The 16620-nt window shown below is 36.3% G+C and overlaps 3 protein-coding genes across 14 annotated transcripts; 1 reads left to right on the top strand and 2 right to left on the bottom strand.

The window, feature by feature from the left end:
* Nucleotides 1-250: 250 nt before the first annotated feature.
* LOC129565140 (zinc finger protein 665-like) lies at nucleotides 251-9675 on the top strand. 11 transcript variants are annotated; one of them, XM_055439663.1, is made up of 21 exons: nucleotides 251-644; nucleotides 1132-1559; nucleotides 1692-1810; nucleotides 2032-2222; nucleotides 2318-2410; nucleotides 2509-3091; nucleotides 3169-3372; nucleotides 3482-3566; nucleotides 3699-3758; nucleotides 3824-3915; nucleotides 4015-4065; nucleotides 4250-4358; nucleotides 4477-4586; nucleotides 4803-4868; nucleotides 4969-5019; nucleotides 5111-5244; nucleotides 6573-6674; nucleotides 6803-6924; nucleotides 6999-7303; nucleotides 7419-7736; nucleotides 7808-9675. In XM_055439663.1, exons 3-20 carry the CDS (start codon nucleotides 1786-1788, stop codon nucleotides 7715-7717), a joined length of 2682 nt encoding a protein of 893 aa, XP_055295638.1. In that variant the 5' UTR covers nucleotides 251-644; nucleotides 1132-1559; nucleotides 1692-1785; the 3' UTR covers nucleotides 7718-7736; nucleotides 7808-9675. The 11 variants fall into 11 exon arrangements, with proteins under 11 accessions (XP_055295638.1, XP_055295634.1, XP_055295629.1 ...); XM_055439659.1 differs by having other exon boundaries at nucleotides 300-853; nucleotides 7419-9675; XM_055439654.1 differs by having other exon boundaries at nucleotides 353-644; nucleotides 6803-6930; nucleotides 7419-9675.
* Nucleotides 9676-10836: 1161 nt separating this feature from the next.
* On the bottom strand, nucleotides 10837-12382 carry LOC129565142 (E3 ubiquitin-protein ligase Hakai). 2 transcript variants are annotated; one of them, XM_055439666.1, is made up of 3 exons: nucleotides 12258-12364; nucleotides 11851-12188; nucleotides 10837-11781 (listed from the first exon to the last, which is right to left on the bottom strand). In XM_055439666.1, exons 1-3 carry the CDS (start codon nucleotides 12287-12289, stop codon nucleotides 11084-11086), a joined length of 1068 nt encoding a protein of 355 aa, XP_055295641.1. In that variant the 5' UTR covers nucleotides 12290-12364; the 3' UTR covers nucleotides 10837-11083. The 2 variants fall into 2 exon arrangements, with proteins under 2 accessions (XP_055295641.1, XP_055295642.1); XM_055439667.1 differs by having other exon boundaries at nucleotides 11851-12382.
* Nucleotides 12383-12889: 507 nt separating this feature from the next.
* Nucleotides 12890-16361, bottom strand: LOC129565139 (protein transport protein Sec61 subunit alpha). The gene is made up of 4 exons (XM_055439651.1): nucleotides 15944-16361; nucleotides 15415-15482; nucleotides 13952-15043; nucleotides 12890-13856 (listed from the first exon to the last, which is right to left on the bottom strand). The coding sequence occupies exons 1-4, from the start codon at nucleotides 15948-15950 to the stop codon at nucleotides 13593-13595; spliced, it is 1431 nt and encodes a 476-aa protein (XP_055295626.1). The 5' UTR covers nucleotides 15951-16361; the 3' UTR covers nucleotides 12890-13592.
* Between the last annotated feature and the right edge of the window lie 259 nt (nucleotides 16362-16620).

Raw genomic sequence — 16620 nt, 5'->3', positions numbered from 1 at the left:
GCGCGTTTGTGGTTGTGTGATTGTGTGCATTGTATGCTGGTGTATGTGTCAGTGACCGCATATATTGCAAGTTGGATGATGATATAGAACAAACAATACAACAGCGCTGGTAAAGCGCGTTTTCAAACGGCGGCACATTAACACACATATACAAATGCTGAATACACATGAAGAGCGTCTCTTTCTCTCTATCGTTCGCCTCCGCAATTCCAATAGTCGGGCTGTGTGAAAAAAACCGAATCGGTCACACATACACATGCACTTCATACACAAATACACTCCCAAACAAAAAAACCGAAGCAGACATAATACATAAAAGTTTATTCTACTTCTTCTTCTTCTTTTCCCTTGTAATGTTTTTTCATCTCTCGCACAATTTGATTCACATTGAGCCATTGCTCAATCAATACGGCGATGAAAATTAATAAACTAAATGTAAAACGATACGGTTGAAATTTAAGTGATTTAACTAGATGCTGGTGTTGTATTTCATTGAGCTAATGTGAATTTGGTGTGTGTATGGAATTGACGAGAAAAAATTTGGTGAAATTTTGTCCGACGCGCAAAAATTCCGCCGCGAAACTTGATTGCAGGAAAAGAAGAATAAGAAGACTAGAGGCACACACAAGCGAGAGAGAAAAAAGGTTGTTTGTTCAATTTCGATAGAATCGATTTTATTTGAGTGTTGGTGTTACCGATAAAAAGAAAACACAACCAAAAAATAAAGATCATCTGTAATTAGCGCCTGTTTTTGCCTATTTCGCAATTCGATATTCCATCGCGACATTTACTCGACCATCCGAAAAATTGCATTGTATTTTCGCATATTCGCCATTCATTTGTGCTACAATATGTGAGTGTCACACACAATATATAGTACCCATATAGATATAAACGATTATATGTCGGCTATAGCCAACACACAGATTGAATAGAACAACAACAACAACAACAATTACTAGAATAACATATATATTTTCATACACACAGTTGTTTTGGACCAAAAAAAATATTATATTTTTCCTCTGTGCACTCTGTGTGTGTGTTCGGGCGCCATCATTATCGCAACGCATTACAAGTGAACAAAAAAAAAATAACGAAAAAATTGCTTTTCTTTCCTTCTCTCGCAAGAATATTGGGAAAAACGCGATTTGCTGCTTTTCGTGTGCATGTATGTGTGTTTATAAACATAAAATGTGACCAGAGAAATCAGAGACAGATGATCATAATTGAATCGTCTTATTGGAATCGTATTGGAATTACGACGACAAGCAACTACTGCGTGTGAAATGCCGCAATCGACATAACACAATGTGATCGAAAGCGCCATTCTATTCTATCGCATAGAAAAAAAAAAACAAAACAAAACAAAACAACACAGCAAGCAGCAGCAATAGCGGCAGCAGAAAAAAACTACACATCTCGTTTGACTCGTAGTAAAATAAGACAGTGTCAAAACGTCGCAATAAAATAAATGTACGAAGGAGAGAAAATGTAGCGAGCAACATTTGTTTGAGGTTGTTAATCAAACGCGACGAATTTTTGTCACATCTTCCCAGGTACGACACATTTTTTTGTTGTTCGGCTGAATTGTGCGTAATATTTTTTTTTCCTTCGTTATCATTTAAATCACTTTTCGGTGAAACTGAATAAACAACATTTATTGATTTGATTCATTTTTTTATCTTCAGTCACTGGTCTTAAAGTGTTGAACTTTGAGCACCATCCGATTTTATAAGAAACTGTCACTTGTTTTTAAGAGAAATTGAATTAATGCAGTAAAAGATGGCTTCGATTCCAACTTTAGGAGGTAAGCGCTAGACATTTAGAGGCAAATTTCATTTAAAAGAATTTTTGTTTCGATTGTTTTCAATCAATTCAATTTGTGCTGATATTTTCGAGTTTGATTTGTGAAGATTTTTTTTTGCTACTACAGTTAAACTCGCATAAAAATGCAATTTATCGATTTTCACCCCGCGAGAACTTGATTTAATGAATTCATTGACCTTTAACATTATGTTCTATTTTTAGGGCATCATTTGGTGAATCAGCAGCAGCACAATAGCATGCAAAATAATAGCGGCACTTCGTTACCGCCGAATTCGCAACAGTTGCAAGAACGTCACTCGCAAATCAATCAGCAGCCACCTGAACCGGTCAATAACGTCCGATTGGACGGTAATCCGAAAAAGCGTATGCTATCGCAGCAGCAGCATCAAATGGTAAGCTTCGCCTTAGATTTTGGGTTCTGGTGTGTGTTCTGAGCCTTGGTATCTGCGATTTTGAGCTAATTTCCACTCTTTCTAATTCGTCAAAGCAATCGCAGCAAATGCCGCATCACCAAGAGCATCAAATCACTCAACATGTGGCTCAATCTGGCCTACCAATCCCGATTCATCATCCGATCAGCGTAAGACCACAATTTACTCTCATTTTCTCGGCAATTCTTCTAACAATCTTGTTTTCATCATTCAGAATAACAATGTCAATCTTTTCTTTTCGCCACAGCAATTGTTTGCCATTGATCCGCACACCCAGCAGACGATTAAAACGGAAAATGATAATAAATTCTATCATTTTCCATCGCATTCAATGGGTAAACCGCAGATTTTATCGGACACCAAATTGCCGCCAGCGCAAATGTTTGACGTTCGTAACGCGGATGGGCAAATTGTGCACGTGAATATCGAGGATATCAATCAGTTTTTAACGTATCACGAAGTGTTTGGAAAAATTGGATCAGATCATGCATTTCCTCCCACATCGAACTCACTCGCAATTCCACCAATTAATGCTTCCGTACCGGTATCGAATGCACAGTCAACGTCCATTCCACCGGCCTCGATTAATCCGACCAATTCACAGTCGCAATCAACACCATTGATCATACCGAAAATCGAGAATATCAACACATCCGGTTCGAATACGAATTCAGTGTCGGTCAGCACCACATCAAATGTTACAAACAATTCAACGACGTCAACATGCGTCACAGCTGGCGGCAGCGATGATTCAACGACAATGCCATCGCCAGGCATGCACACTTGCGATATTTGTGGAAAAGTGTTTGCCTTCAAATACCAATTCATTGGTAAGGAAACGTTGGCTACATGAACATCAATGACTTCTTTTCGTTTCTGATTTATTTTCCCTATCTCTCTTCTTTAGTTCATCGTCGCTATCATAACGAACGTAAGCCATTCATTTGCCAAGTATGTGGCCAAGCATTCACAACTTCCGTTGATCTAACATCACATGGTAAAATCCACGAAGGAGTCAAAATGTTCATATGCAATGTGTGTTATAATGTGTTTGCGAACGATGCTAGTCTGGAACGGCATATGAAACGACACTCCACTGATAAGCCATTTGGTATGTGAATTTGAATATTTTTCGTCTTTTTCTGTTTAAAAATCGAATTTTGAATACAAAAAATGGGGGTAAAACGAGTAAATGCTAATGTGAAATCGATCTTCTGCAGGTTGTACGGTTTGCCAGAAGACGTTCGGGAGGAAAGAACACTTGGACAATCATTTCCGATCTCACAGCGGGGAAACACCTTTTCGGTAGGATTTCGGTGTATTTTTAGTACATATTTGTTTACGTATTCCGAATGACGTACAAATCGACTGAATCACGTTATGTGGTACAAAGGTTTATCATCATTAAAATGTGTGTTTCTCTTTGTTTTGTTTCAGGTGCCAGTATTGCGCTAAGTGTTTTACTCGTCGTGAACATATGCAGAATCACGTCAGGAAGTAAGATTTCGACTTTGTCAAATTTGCCGGTCAAAAATTTAATTAAAATTTCGTTTATTTCCCAGGCACACTGGAGACACGCCGTTCAAATGTGACATTTGCAAAAAATCGTTCACAAGGAAAGAGCATTACGTCAATCACTATATGTGGCACACAGGTGAAGTGACGAATCTACTTTTTCTATGGCAAAAAAATATTTGCACTAAACTTTGATTTTCTCTAGTATACTAATTATTGAATTTTCGCAATTAAATAGGCGAAACTCCGCATACATGCAATGTCTGTGGCAAGAAATACACTCGCAAAGGTAAGATGATACATATTTTGCGTTTGAATTGGCTTATTGTTTGTTTGTATAATTGATTCATAACAAAAACAAGTAAAATCTACTAAGACGTAAGACGATCTTGGATACACCTGAACAAACAGACAAATTTAATTTATATTTTGCAACAGAAAACACTGATCTTAATTTCAATTTCTACTTAAAGAACATTTGGCCAACCATCAACGCTCGCACACAAATGAAAACCCGTTCCGGTGTGAAATATGCGGCAAATGCTTCAGCCGCAAGGAACATTTCACTAATCATATTTTGTGGTAAGTGACGAGAATGAGACATGACCTTTTCTGATTTTGGAAAGAAAATTTTTGAACGAAAGATATCTTTGCTAAAATTGGAAGAGGGCCACATGAATAATTTAAACTCATCACACAGGCATACTGGAGAGACACCACATCGTTGCGATTTCTGCTCCAAAACATTTACTCGCAAAGAGCATCTCTTGAACCATGTCAGGCAACACACAAACGAATCTCCGCATCGATGTAAGTAGAATTTTTGGCTTAAAAACATCGTAAGATATAGTGAAAGAAAATACAGCGCAGAAAAACCAAAAATAACTTCAACCGGCTAAAAATAAACCGTTTCACCTGTTCGAATATCCGAAACATAAGTCGGTTTAATTCATGTAGCCGCATGTGTTTCATACACCATTACACCACGCTCTAATGTGAGTTGAATTATTTTTATCAACATTGCAGGCTCTTACTGCATGAAATCATTCACAAGACGTGAACATCTCATCAATCACACCAGACAGCACACAGGTTCGTATATATGACAACAACAAACATGACTTTGTCTACATACATTGTTTCATTTACCAAAACATTCTAATGTCTAATCATAATTCAAATTTTTTCGCAGGAGAGACACCGTTTAAGTGCGAATTTTGCCCGAAAGCATTTGCACGAAAAGGTATGATCTGATTTACTTATGGAAATAGGCTAACAAACGTACAGTGAACATGATTTTATTAAATTTCTTTATCAATGTGTTTCATTCTCAGATCATCTAAACAATCACAGAAATCAACACACTGGCCAGTCGCTACATAAATGTGTCTATTGCAGCAAGAGCTTTTCGCGCAAGGAACACTTGAAAAATCATCAAGTCAAACACACTGGCATTTCTCCGTATCAGGTATTATAACAGTAGAATTGTGTAAATTGAACAGACTTTCGTTGCGCCGATCGACCGGCATTTGCCATTCATATGATTTGTTCATTTTTATCGAATCAATTCAATTCGCTTAAATTTCAATACAATAAACAGTGATTGATGAACAATGATCATGTGTCACTGATACGAAATTCTATTATTTATCAGGTGATTTAATTTCAATCAAAAACTTCAAAATATTATTAATGAAAACACATACGTTTTTGCTTTGGTAAAGCTTGAAATCAATTATTTTATTTCATGTTGTTGAAATCAGCCACAAAAATAAATCAATTTTTAACTTTCCGAATAAGTTGACCATTTGACAATTAATATCGGCTTTTGTTCATTTTTGTGCTGGGAAAGAATTTCCAGTGCTTTTCAATCCGTCCACTTTTTTCTTCATGTTCGTAAGGCATCGCTGTACTTCGGGCTCTGCCAAACGACGTTGAAAGTTTGATAAGCCAGATGAATTTCGTAGGTCGGCTATCGATGCTGGTAATTTTGCGTTTATTTCACGAAACAACGATTGGGCTGCATTTGAAAAAGAATAACTATTCGAATTAAGATATTCACAATATTTGTCCGACTATATTTCAGTATAACCTTTGGCAATTGCGTTGCGAATTTCGTCCACGTTATTATCAGCCATGTTGGTTGGACAATGAAAAACTAACTGAATGTTTAACTGATTTGATGTTGTCTTGGTAGTATTCTGAATCAAAATGACGCTTATAGTCGAAGCGAATTGTTTTGGACGCTTGAATCATGTGTTTATGGAGTTTATCAAATGTGTATTGTGCAAACTAAGCTGTAAAATATGATGTAAATATTGCTGCACAGACTTTCTGCGTATCGTTCGACGAGCAAATGTCTGTGTCGTATCCAAATAATTATAATCATTCTCAAGATGATTTTCTTTTCGTGTCTTTGATTTGTTTAAATTGCAAAAATCGAAGGGTTTTTCGTCATCGTAAGTCAGTACTGACTCCCACAAATTAATGCAAGTCCTACCACAACGTATTCATAACAAGTCAACGCGAGTCAGTTTAGGTCAATCGAATTTTTTTTTACAAAGAAACAGTTACTCGCACAGTTGCCTACATTTTTCGTACTGATTCGTGAGACTCGCATGACACATCAGCTCCATCGGCAAAAATAATGTGAAAAGTCGGCAGTTTACTGTAAACAATGAACGAACCAATTGATGCCAAGATCGAAACTTGTATCATTTAAACGGAATTTAAATTGATAATGTTTTCCATTTTGGAGTGTGACTAATCGTTTTGATTTTTTTTTTTTCATTTCAGTGTAAATTTTGTAACAAGATTTTCTCTCGACGAGAACATTTGAATAATCATGAGATGATTCACACCGGTCAATCTCCTCATAAATGTGTTTATTGTGACAAGGTGAGTGGGTGATAAACGCAGAGTTGAATGTGCTACATGCAGCTAATGACGTCACACATTGGCATTCACCTAATTGATATTTGGCTCATTCTGAAAATATTCGACTCAATCTTATCTCCGTTTTTCAGGCATTCACACGCAAAGAGCACCTAAATAACCATTTGAAGCATCATTCCCCCGATAATCCGTTGATCTGTACGGTATGCAACAAGTCGTTCTCGAGAAAAGAGTCGCTAGTCAATCATATGAGGTTTGTGTAAGAGCTCCAATTGAGTAAAACCCTTTGACACACTACTCACAATGTGTTGCTTATCCTTTTTTCAGTCGATGCCATACGGGAGAGCGTCCATATGCATGTGAAACATGTGGAAAATCATTTCCACTGAAAGGAAATTTGCTCTTTCATCAACGTAGCCATAACAAGGGTGTGAAAGCAGAACGACCGTTCCGTTGCGATCTTTGCCCAAAGGACTTCATTTCGAAAGGGCACTTAGTGAGTCATAGACGATCGCACACCGGAGAGAAGCCATTCGGCTGCAGCCAATGTGGCAAAGCATTCATTGGGAAAGGAAACCTTTTGCGACACGTTAAGAAGACACATCCGAATATCACGGATGTTCAGAGCATTAGTGAGTATTAAAAATGTGAAGAGAAGAAGCCTTCCTTCTACTAGATTTTTTATGCCATTTTTTGGTACTTCGATAAGAATTTGCATAGACAATTAAATAGCATACCAATTTCCAGTGATGCAAGCAAAAGCAAAGGCAAAGTTAGCAACCAGCTCGAGCATTGCGACGGTGAGCAATCAAACCACATCGACAACATCAATGCCACCGTCTTCGGTGCCGGCAGTCGTAACATCGGCAATGACCACCCAACCGATGCACAGTGGCCCAGCTGGTATCCATTCTGGGCCCATACAAACGGCCGCACCATCAAATCCACAACAACAATCTCAGCCTCAGCCGCACAACATCGTTGCACCGCATATTCCAATCCTAATGGATCCTCTGGTACAGAGTAACTACTTAATTAGCATCTAAATGCAGCCACAACACATAAGTAAGACATTGCTTACTCTCATTCATTTACCCGACTATTTTAATTAAACAACACTTTTTTTCGGATATAAGTAACAAACTGGTATTAATTGAAGAAAAACAAACAAACTAGAAACATTGATGCATATTATATCGACAGTCTAGAGACAAACAGATATAGAATTGTAACGCCGTTAAAAAAATGTATTGTTTGGATATTTGCAGTAACAACGATAGAAGTGATAGATATTATAATTGGGTCAACTAACTACATAATGATTTTGTGTATTGTACCTTTATTCAATTGAATTTTGATTCAATCGGTGTGTGATTTATTGAAAAACAAAATTAGCTATCCTATTTGCCGTCTTGGAGGCCAGTTCATATGGTTTTGGACATTTGCTCGAATGCATTCCAACGTGTAGCGATTTTGATATTCAAATATCCAGATATTGTGTTGATTCGTTTATATTCATCAATCAGTTTCTCTTCAGGAGAAAATCCGAAAAAAAAGTCAAAAACGAATAATTGTGCGAGGTGCTAGTTTTTTTTAAAATGAATATAAAGGAAAGGTTCGATGAACAGACTCAATTCCCGATGAGGAAAGAAGTAAACAAGAGAAGCAAAATTTCCATAACTTTGAATCAGCCTCCAATTGACAATTCGGCCGTTAAGCAAAATTGTCATTGATTTTACAAAAAAAATAATCTAAAGTTCCATAGGAATTAAAAGAGCAACTTGTTAGAATTATTTTGAACTAATCAAACAAAAAGAAAGAAAGAAAACAACAGTCACTGTGAATATATTTTTTTCCTAATTTTTTTTCCGATTCAATCGCTGAAAAATGTATTCAAACGAATTTAAGTGGAACGAAAAACTGAAATTTTTTATTTTGAATATAGAAAAACAAAATCATTTTATTTATATACAACAACAACAATGTGTGAATTTTTAACGATATATTTTTTTTCAGCTGTAAGATATTTTTTGTAGTTTTTTTTTCAATTTTTTCTTTTTGCTCTCAATCGTATTGTTATAGAAAGACTAATTTTTATTTTAACCATTACCTACACACATTATATATATTCTTATTGGAAAAGTCATTTTGTAGGCAAAAAGAAAACTTTTATTTTTTTATTTTTCTCGAAATCATAAAACAAAAACTTTGAAGTTCATATTCATATAACAAATTTCATTATCAAAAAAGAACATATGTTGATCTTGAGAAGCTGGAAGATTGATATGAGTAGTGACGTTCAATTCAATTGTGTCATATTTTGAAAGGAAATGTTAAGTAAAACCATGGTCACGATGTAATAGCAAATAATAATACTATATAGATAGATTGAATGCAGGAATCTTCCGTGAGTTTGTAGTGATTCTCCTATCTAAATCTTACTCTAATTGAATAGAAAAAAAACCAACAACCTTCTTAGAAGTATCAAAAACAAAGGGATATTCATTGTTATATTGTAAAAAAAAGGTACTAGATGGTAGCGCAGCTATTGGTTCTCTATCACACGTTTGCATTATCAATAAAACAAAACTAAATGAGAAATAAATATACGTAGTGATTTACAACATAGTTGTATGAAATATGACAGTCAATAGAAGCGCCTAGATCAAATACGATCGCGAAGATTCAATATTTTCCATATGACAAAAACAAACACATAAAATACAAGAGACGAAACAAGGGACGAAACAATGTGTCCGATTAATTTGCAAACGATCACGTAGTGCTAAATGACAAAATCAATTATATCCACTTCAGTTGCATATTTGTGTTGAGTAATTTGTATATTGGTGCTGAACATCAAAATAACATATACACTTAATCCAGAATGTTCCATTGATTATATACTATCTCTCATACGAGAACAAATTATTGTATTAAAAAAAAAAACAAATAAATTCTGTATTCTATGTTTGGATAAACTAAAATATTCATAAATGAAAAAGCAAATTGGTTTCTCTTTATTCGATTTTATTATTCATTGGTCTATCAACAACTTGGCATGTAACGAATCGATACTAACAATTTTAGGTGGAGTAAAAATGTTAAAATTGTGCTGTATTGAACAAATGCCTAATATTTTCAATTTTTGTGTATTTTTTTTCAATGATAGAAAACTCTCTTAGTTCTTAAAATATACCAAAGAGGGCGCCAACCGCTGTACGTGTACATAGGAATGTCCATAAGAAAGCACCCTCTTTGTCAAATATCTTGATATGAAGAGCAGCATAAATGCGCCGTTTATAAACAAATAAGCTTCACCCACTACTATGTCGAAGCATGCCTCGTAAAAGTAACCAAGGCTTTGCTCATCCCATGGTAGGTCATCCAGCGAATCCAAAAACAGTCCAATGCTAGAATTTGAGTTGATAATGATACAATTAATATGCCAAGTTCTAATCAAATATCGAATTTTCATTGCATTTAGAATGTTGTCGAACAGTTTGATAGGAGCATTTGGTCCCTTTCCCTTCTTATTTTCTACAGCAATGACATTAATTGTCCTTGCATCGGCCACGTTTATATTTCACAAACTACAAACAAAATCGATCGTAAGCTGTGATTGCAGTAATGGACAAAATCAACCAAGAAGTAAAATTTGAAATTTAAAAAAAATTTCAACTCATTCATAATCATTGATCAGATATTTCCCGTCAGTCGACTTCCTGATATTGGTTCTCTTATTTGGCTTTTATTAAAACGTTTAACGAAAAAAAATTATAGCATTTTTAAAAATATATATAATCAATCATGGCAATACGAACATTTTCATTTCTTGTTTGCAATTGTATAGTTCAATTTCTTTTTTGATTACCGTTACACAAATTTGCTTGGTTTACCCATATACTTCTATAGTTTTCCGCGTATTTGTATTGTATAGCAGCGTAATATGGAAAAAATTGATCTTTCCACGTCAATCAAGTGATCATCTACGTCTATTTTCTGTTCAATTCAAGATTAATTTCAGATGCGCCCAGGCATTTTGACTGCTGCTTTAAAAGTGTGGTCACTTCAATGCATGCATTTTCAAGTGATACACAAAAATAAATGTATTCATATAGATTTTATGCTTGGATGATCTAAAAAAATGAAAAAAATACGACAATTGGTTACTTTTTGTTCATTTTTATTGACTGGTCTTCGAAAAAATGTTACATGTCCATTTCAGATGGAAATGGTGAAATTGTGCTGTACAAAACTAATTACGAATATTTTCAAATCTTTTCAAATTCAATGCTACAAAAAAAACTTCATCAGAGTCATAAAAGATCATTTCGCTTGTGTCGCACAATTTCTTAATTTCAATCCATAAAAGTCCAAATTTTCCACAAAGATTCATGTTTAAGACTACTCTAACGACGTGGTGGATCTAAATTCGATTTATGCGAACTTGATTCATAATTGACGTTCCGTGACGCGCTTGAATAATGTGAGTTATGTGTTTGCATGGAGCCATACTGGCTGAATGACGAGTAATATGAGGTTGATGAGGCGACTGTCGATAGATTATGCGCTGTGGCAGACTGGCTTAAATTCAATGGGCTCGATACGGCTTGTTGTCCATATGGTGATTGCGGAATGGAATCACTTGAAATAGATCCCTTTCTTTGCGATGTTTTACTACCGTCACCCTTACCATCGGGCGTAATGTGTCTGTGGTTGATGTGTGCTTGTAAATCACGTTGTGATAAATACGTTCGTCGGCAGCCGGTGTTTCCATAACGACTTCCACCGTAGGTGCACATAAAAACTGTTCCCAAGCCCGACTGTTCGACGCGCAATACCTTCTCTTTGCATCGTGGACACGCTTTGAATGGTTCCGAACGAGCACAACGTAAACAGAACACATGTTTGCATGGTATCATTCGGCCATAAATCAAAATCGGCTTATCGCACAGATCACAGCAATGAATCATTGGGTTCAGTACTTTTTCACCGATTAACGATACTTTGTGATCCCATTTCAATCGAAGCATCGGCTCAGGCGGACCACGACTAATTGTTGTGAATGTGGGCGCTTCCAATTGTGAAATGTCCGCTTCCATGTCAACTGAATCGTAAAAAGAGTTCCAATTAAACCAAAGAAATTCGATATTTGTTTGTTTGTTGATCAACTTACTTTTCGGTGGGACGATTTCATTTTCCTTTTCCTCAATTGCTGAGTCAGCTGGTGCAACTACTGTTGGCTCTGGTTCTTGTGGTTTCTCTTCGATTGATACATCAGCATCTTCAGTCTCTGGTTGTTCAGATGATGCTTCTTCGTCCGATTCAATCACTTTAGCCTTTCGGCCTCTGCCACGACCTCTTCCTCTAGCTCGAGTTGACGTGCCACGGCCTCTCGCAGTACGACCTCTTCCACGACCCCGCTTCGTTGTGCCACTCTCTTCCGAATCCATATCCACTGTTCCACTCTTTCTCGTTTTTCTCACTTCGGGCCGAATTTTCGTAAATTTTACTCTGCAATATATATTATATATAGAAATTCTTTGAACAGCTCCACTTTCCTTTAAATGGCCGGCTATTCACTCAGTTTTGCACAATAGCAAGGAAAAATACATCCAATTGTTTATGGAATCAATATTGGGAACAGCATTCAGCACCAATTTTGATTGATGGTTATATGTATAACAAAAATAAGGCAAAGCCAATTTTTGACAAGCGGCTGTCTTGACAGCTTCAAATGGTGTTGCCAGCGTTGATGCGGTTTTACGTTGTTTTGCTTTTCCAGTTGTCATCCACGTATTGCCAACAGTCTTATAATATATATGATAATGAACTTGAAATGCGTCTCACGACTCAGACAAAATAAGCAATTGCAGATACAAATCTGTTGACCAAATGATAATAACCAGAGAATCTCATTAGGATGTAAAAAATTACACCTACCCATTATGACTATGATGATTATAAATCTTCGTAAATCGTCCGACGATGGTGATTAGCTGATAAATTAGCCGTAATGTGTCTCGGCAAATGGTATTTTAATACCGAACATTTATCCAGTCTGGTTCCAGACGATTTTTTAATCATCAAAATCGACAACAGTCCAATGCCAATCCAAATTTCTTCTGCGAATTGCATTTGTTTACCTAAAAAAAATGAACTAGAAAATCATAACAAAGTAGAAATGTAAAGAAAAAGCCGCATTCACTGTTTCATTTTTGTTGAAAATATTTCAGATTTTAATATAAATTAGAAAATAGCTTGTCTTTATAGTACATTTTTTGAGGTTTTCATTCTTAATTCTCTTAGCCTAGGGTGAAAGAAAATTGCAGAAATCTCTGGATGTATCGAACATTTTGGGCAATCAAATGAAAAGTTGAATGAAATTCGTTGTCAGAAGCGATAAAAAGAGAGCAACAAAACAGCAAGGTGTTGTTTGTTTGCTGGAAAAAAATCCAAACGAAATATATTCAACTCTGAACCCATTCGCACACTCGACACTCGTTCAATTCAAAAGAACTGTTTGGTTTTATTTCAGTACAATCGGTTTTTAATCAACATTTATTCGCCTAAATGATTTCATTTTTTTTCATTACGCTTGAACACTTCTTACAGTTGTACACATTTTACACATTAATTAAAAAAATGATTTACTCTTTAAATTATAATAAATTGATGGTACTTTCTAATGAGTTGAGTTGACGGAAATGTCAAATGCGCGTGTGTGTGGTTGTTTGTTTGATGAATTTGAATTGTGATATTCGTTTAGCTCCCAGTATTGTAAATCTGTTTAACTCTTCGTTATCATTCCATATTATTGTTATTTCCTTCCTCAAATCAAATTTCCTCATCATTTGATGCTGTTGTTGTTTTAATGTTCTACATACGCTTACTTCTATTTTAAAGATGACAATTGCTTTAGAATAGAAGTGTGCTCATGCCACCCATCTCCGATTGTTCTTTGACAAAGATTTCAAAGTATTGGTAAATAATGGTGACGGCTAACAAGATACCGGTTCCCGAACCGATGGCTCCCAAAAAATCGGCCAACACGGACAATGCACCGATGCACAAACCACCGAAGGCAGCAGCAGTTGGGATGTATCGGTTCAATTCGTGGATCATTGAGTTTTCACGGTGACCACGCATAACCATGTGTTGTTCCTTCAATTGTTTGGCAACCTGAGTGGAGTAGAATGGATGACAATTTGATTAGTATTCAATTGGGAAAAAATTTGAGAGTTTTTTTTCTTCATAAAAATGTGAAAAATACTTACATCTTTAGCTGAGCTGCCTGACACATCGATCCATGTCTTTGAGAAGAAAGCGCATGAGCCCAACATGAAGACGATGTACAACATAGCGTGGATTGGATCTTGCAAAATGTGTCCAACACTTTCTGGTGGTGACAAATAGTAGCAGAGACCACCAATTGGGTATGAACGGGCTGGACCGCCACCACCAACATCAGCCCAAACACCGAGCAAGTTGATCAAAAAGTTACCGTGGAATTTCACGGCCAACATTTGCGAAATGACGTACAAATTCGAGACAAGGGCCGATTGCAAGATAATTGGGATGTTTGATGTGTAGAACAATTTGATTGGATAGCTGCTGTATTGGCCACGGTAACGTGCTGATTTGATTGGTACATCAACACGGAATCCTTGGAAGTATATGACCACGGCAAAAACGAGCACGGTAGCCAAGAGGTTCATCAAATTTGGCAAGTTTTGACGATAGAAAGCTTCGCGCAAACCACGCACTTTGTCTTGACGTGTGGCCAACAAGTGGAACAATGCAATCACGGCACCTTCGAATTCTGTACCACGGCCAGTGTTAACGGTGGCCGGTGAGAATGCCTTCCATACAATGGTTTCGCAAATGTTTGTTGCGATAAAAAGTGAAATACCCGATCCCAAACCGTAGCCCTTTTGCAAAAGTTCATCCAAAAGCAACACAATCAAACCGGCAACGAACAATTGGATAATGATCAACAAGCAGACACCGGCTCCAATTTCCGATGGATCACCATACATGCCAGTCATTACATAAACAATGGCTTGACCGACGGTAATGACAATACCGAACAATTTTTGAGCACCATTGAACAATGCACGATCCTTTGGTGTGTCACCGACTTCAATGATTTTCGCTCCGGCCAACAATTGCATAATCAAACCGGATGTGACAATTGGTGAAATACCCAATTCCATGAGTGTACCTCTGTTCGATGCCAAAATGACACGAATCCAGTAGAATGGATCGGCCGAATCGGAGCTCATGATTCCAAACAACGGAATCTGACAGCATACCAAGAAAATGAACAGTGTTATGGCCGTCCATAGCACCTTTTCTCGGAATTGAATCTGTAAAAGACGGAAAAAATGAATGATTAGTTTTTATTTATTCCGATATTTTTTGAAGTGGTCGGTGATTGCTAAAAGAAGGAAAATCAACAACAACATCACATCAACTACATCCACGTTACAATTCACCTTTCACTTTCCATTCACTATGACAAAACCGAATTATTGTGCAGATTTTTTTTTCGCTTGCATTTTACACATTTATGCAATTTTGGGCTCTTTATACGAAGCGTTAGATTAAACGAAGGTAAATATTTTATGTAGATTATAACACGTCCAATGGATTCAATTCAACACAATCACTTTACTTTGGTTACTCTTCTTATCTCACTTGGTCTGATAGTCGTTAATTTAGCTATATTTATACATACCTTTCGCTCTGGTTTTGCAATTTCAGGCAGAATACTGCAGAATGGCTTAATTACTTCCAAAAATTTAACTGTAATTCAAATTGTAATTCTATCATTAGTACAACGATTTTTGGTCGACAAAAAAAAAACTGAAATTTCCAACAAAAAATGATTGAAAAAATGTGAGGCAAATAAATGTTGGAAAATGTTCAAATGCGATCGATTTTGATTCGACATCAATAAATTGATATTCATCGCGTTGAAATAGTTCTGCTACAGGTGATAGTGTAATTCAAAGTTGGACCGTGGTTTTGTATACGTAAGCAGTGTTAGTCGTCTTCCAATTTGGCCTATTTACGCACATACTTTCAACCGAGGAATGTGATGGAAGAGAATGAAAGAAAATTTCCATTCTCACATTTTTGGCATACTTTTTCACAGTAAAAACACTTTAATCTCAACACTTGAACATTTTTCCAAACATTTTTTCTAATTCTTTTTCAAAGTTCCGTCGAGTTTCTCAATTCAGTCGCCCATTCAATGTACTTACTTCCCATTTTGTCGGAGTTTTTTTTTCTGTCTAATACGTTTGCTTAATTTTTTTTTACAAATAAATTGCGGACAAACTAGCGAATTTAAATCGCTAACTATTCGATTTTAGTTATTTTTTTTGTGTATTTCGGTCGTTTTGACTATTGCCGAAAGAAAAAGGAGGAAAAAAAAGATTCAACTCGAACACCACTTTTACATTCGCGTTGCTTGCTGGTTCGATGTCAAAGAGAATCTGTACGAATGCATCGAAAGTATAGAGCCGTACACACACGTATTCCGAATCGTAGTGAACAAAACGTACCGGTTTCTGTCAGTGTGGGCAATACTACTCGACACGTATAACATATTTTGATCACGTGACCGATTTGTTGGAGCAATTTGGCAGTTCGGTCAGCGGCGTTAAATGAACAACAAATGTCACATCGACACAACTCTTGCGTTGTTTTATACATTTCCTTCGTACACTGTTCGATTCATTTGATGCGGTTGTTCATTCTACCGATTCGATTTTGTTGGGCAAATTAAATGGCAGGTCTTATGCAGAAGAACGTATTTTTTTGCATCAAAATCATGAATTGATTGAATTGAATAAGACTTCATTGCAAATGGAATAGGAAAAATTGGATTTGAATCAATTTTTTTCATTTTTATCGGAATTTTAATGTTTTGAGCTTG

The sequence above is a fragment of the Sitodiplosis mosellana genome, unplaced genomic scaffold, assembly GCF_009176505.1.
Source record: "Sitodiplosis mosellana isolate CC-2019 unplaced genomic scaffold, AAFC_SMos_1.0 Smas_scaffold_2, whole genome shotgun sequence".
NCBI classification, from domain to species: Eukaryota; Metazoa; Arthropoda; class Insecta; order Diptera; family Cecidomyiidae; genus Sitodiplosis; species Sitodiplosis mosellana.
The sequence above is the reverse complement of the archived record's forward strand: the minus strand, read 5'-3'. Positions and strand labels throughout refer to the sequence as shown.

Excerpts from the sequence above, each read along its gene's own strand:
- LOC129565140 (XM_055439654.1), top strand. The coding sequence starts at position 1,786 with ATGGCTTCGATTCCAACTTTAGGAG. Across the intron at positions 2,411-2,508 it reads CGATTCATCATCCGATCAGC|CAATTGTTTGCCATTGATCC; the intron begins GTAAGACCACAA and ends TTTTCGCCACAG. Across the intron at positions 7,304-7,418 it reads CACGGATGTTCAGAGCATTA|TGATGCAAGCAAAAGCAAAG; the intron begins GTGAGTATTAAA and ends ACCAATTTCCAG.
- LOC129565142 (XM_055439666.1), bottom strand. The coding sequence starts at position 12,289 with ATGTATTTTTCCTTGCTATTGTGCAAAACTGA. Across the intron at positions 12,189-12,257 it reads TTGCTATTGTGCAAAACTGA|AGTAAAATTTACGAAAATTC; the intron begins GTGAATAGCCGG and ends TATATATTGCAG. Across the intron at positions 11,782-11,850 it reads TGAAATCGTCCCACCGAAAA|TTGACATGGAAGCGGACATT; the intron begins GTAAGTTGATCA and ends TTTACGATTCAG.
- LOC129565139 (XM_055439651.1), bottom strand. Across the intron at positions 15,044-15,414 it reads TTGCAAAACCAGAGCGAAAG|ATTCAATTCCGAGAAAAGGT; the intron begins GTATGTATAAAT and ends CGTCTTTTACAG. Across the intron at positions 13,857-13,951 it reads CAGGCAGCTCAGCTAAAGAT|GTTGCCAAACAATTGAAGGA; the intron begins GTAAGTATTTTT and ends TACTCCACTCAG.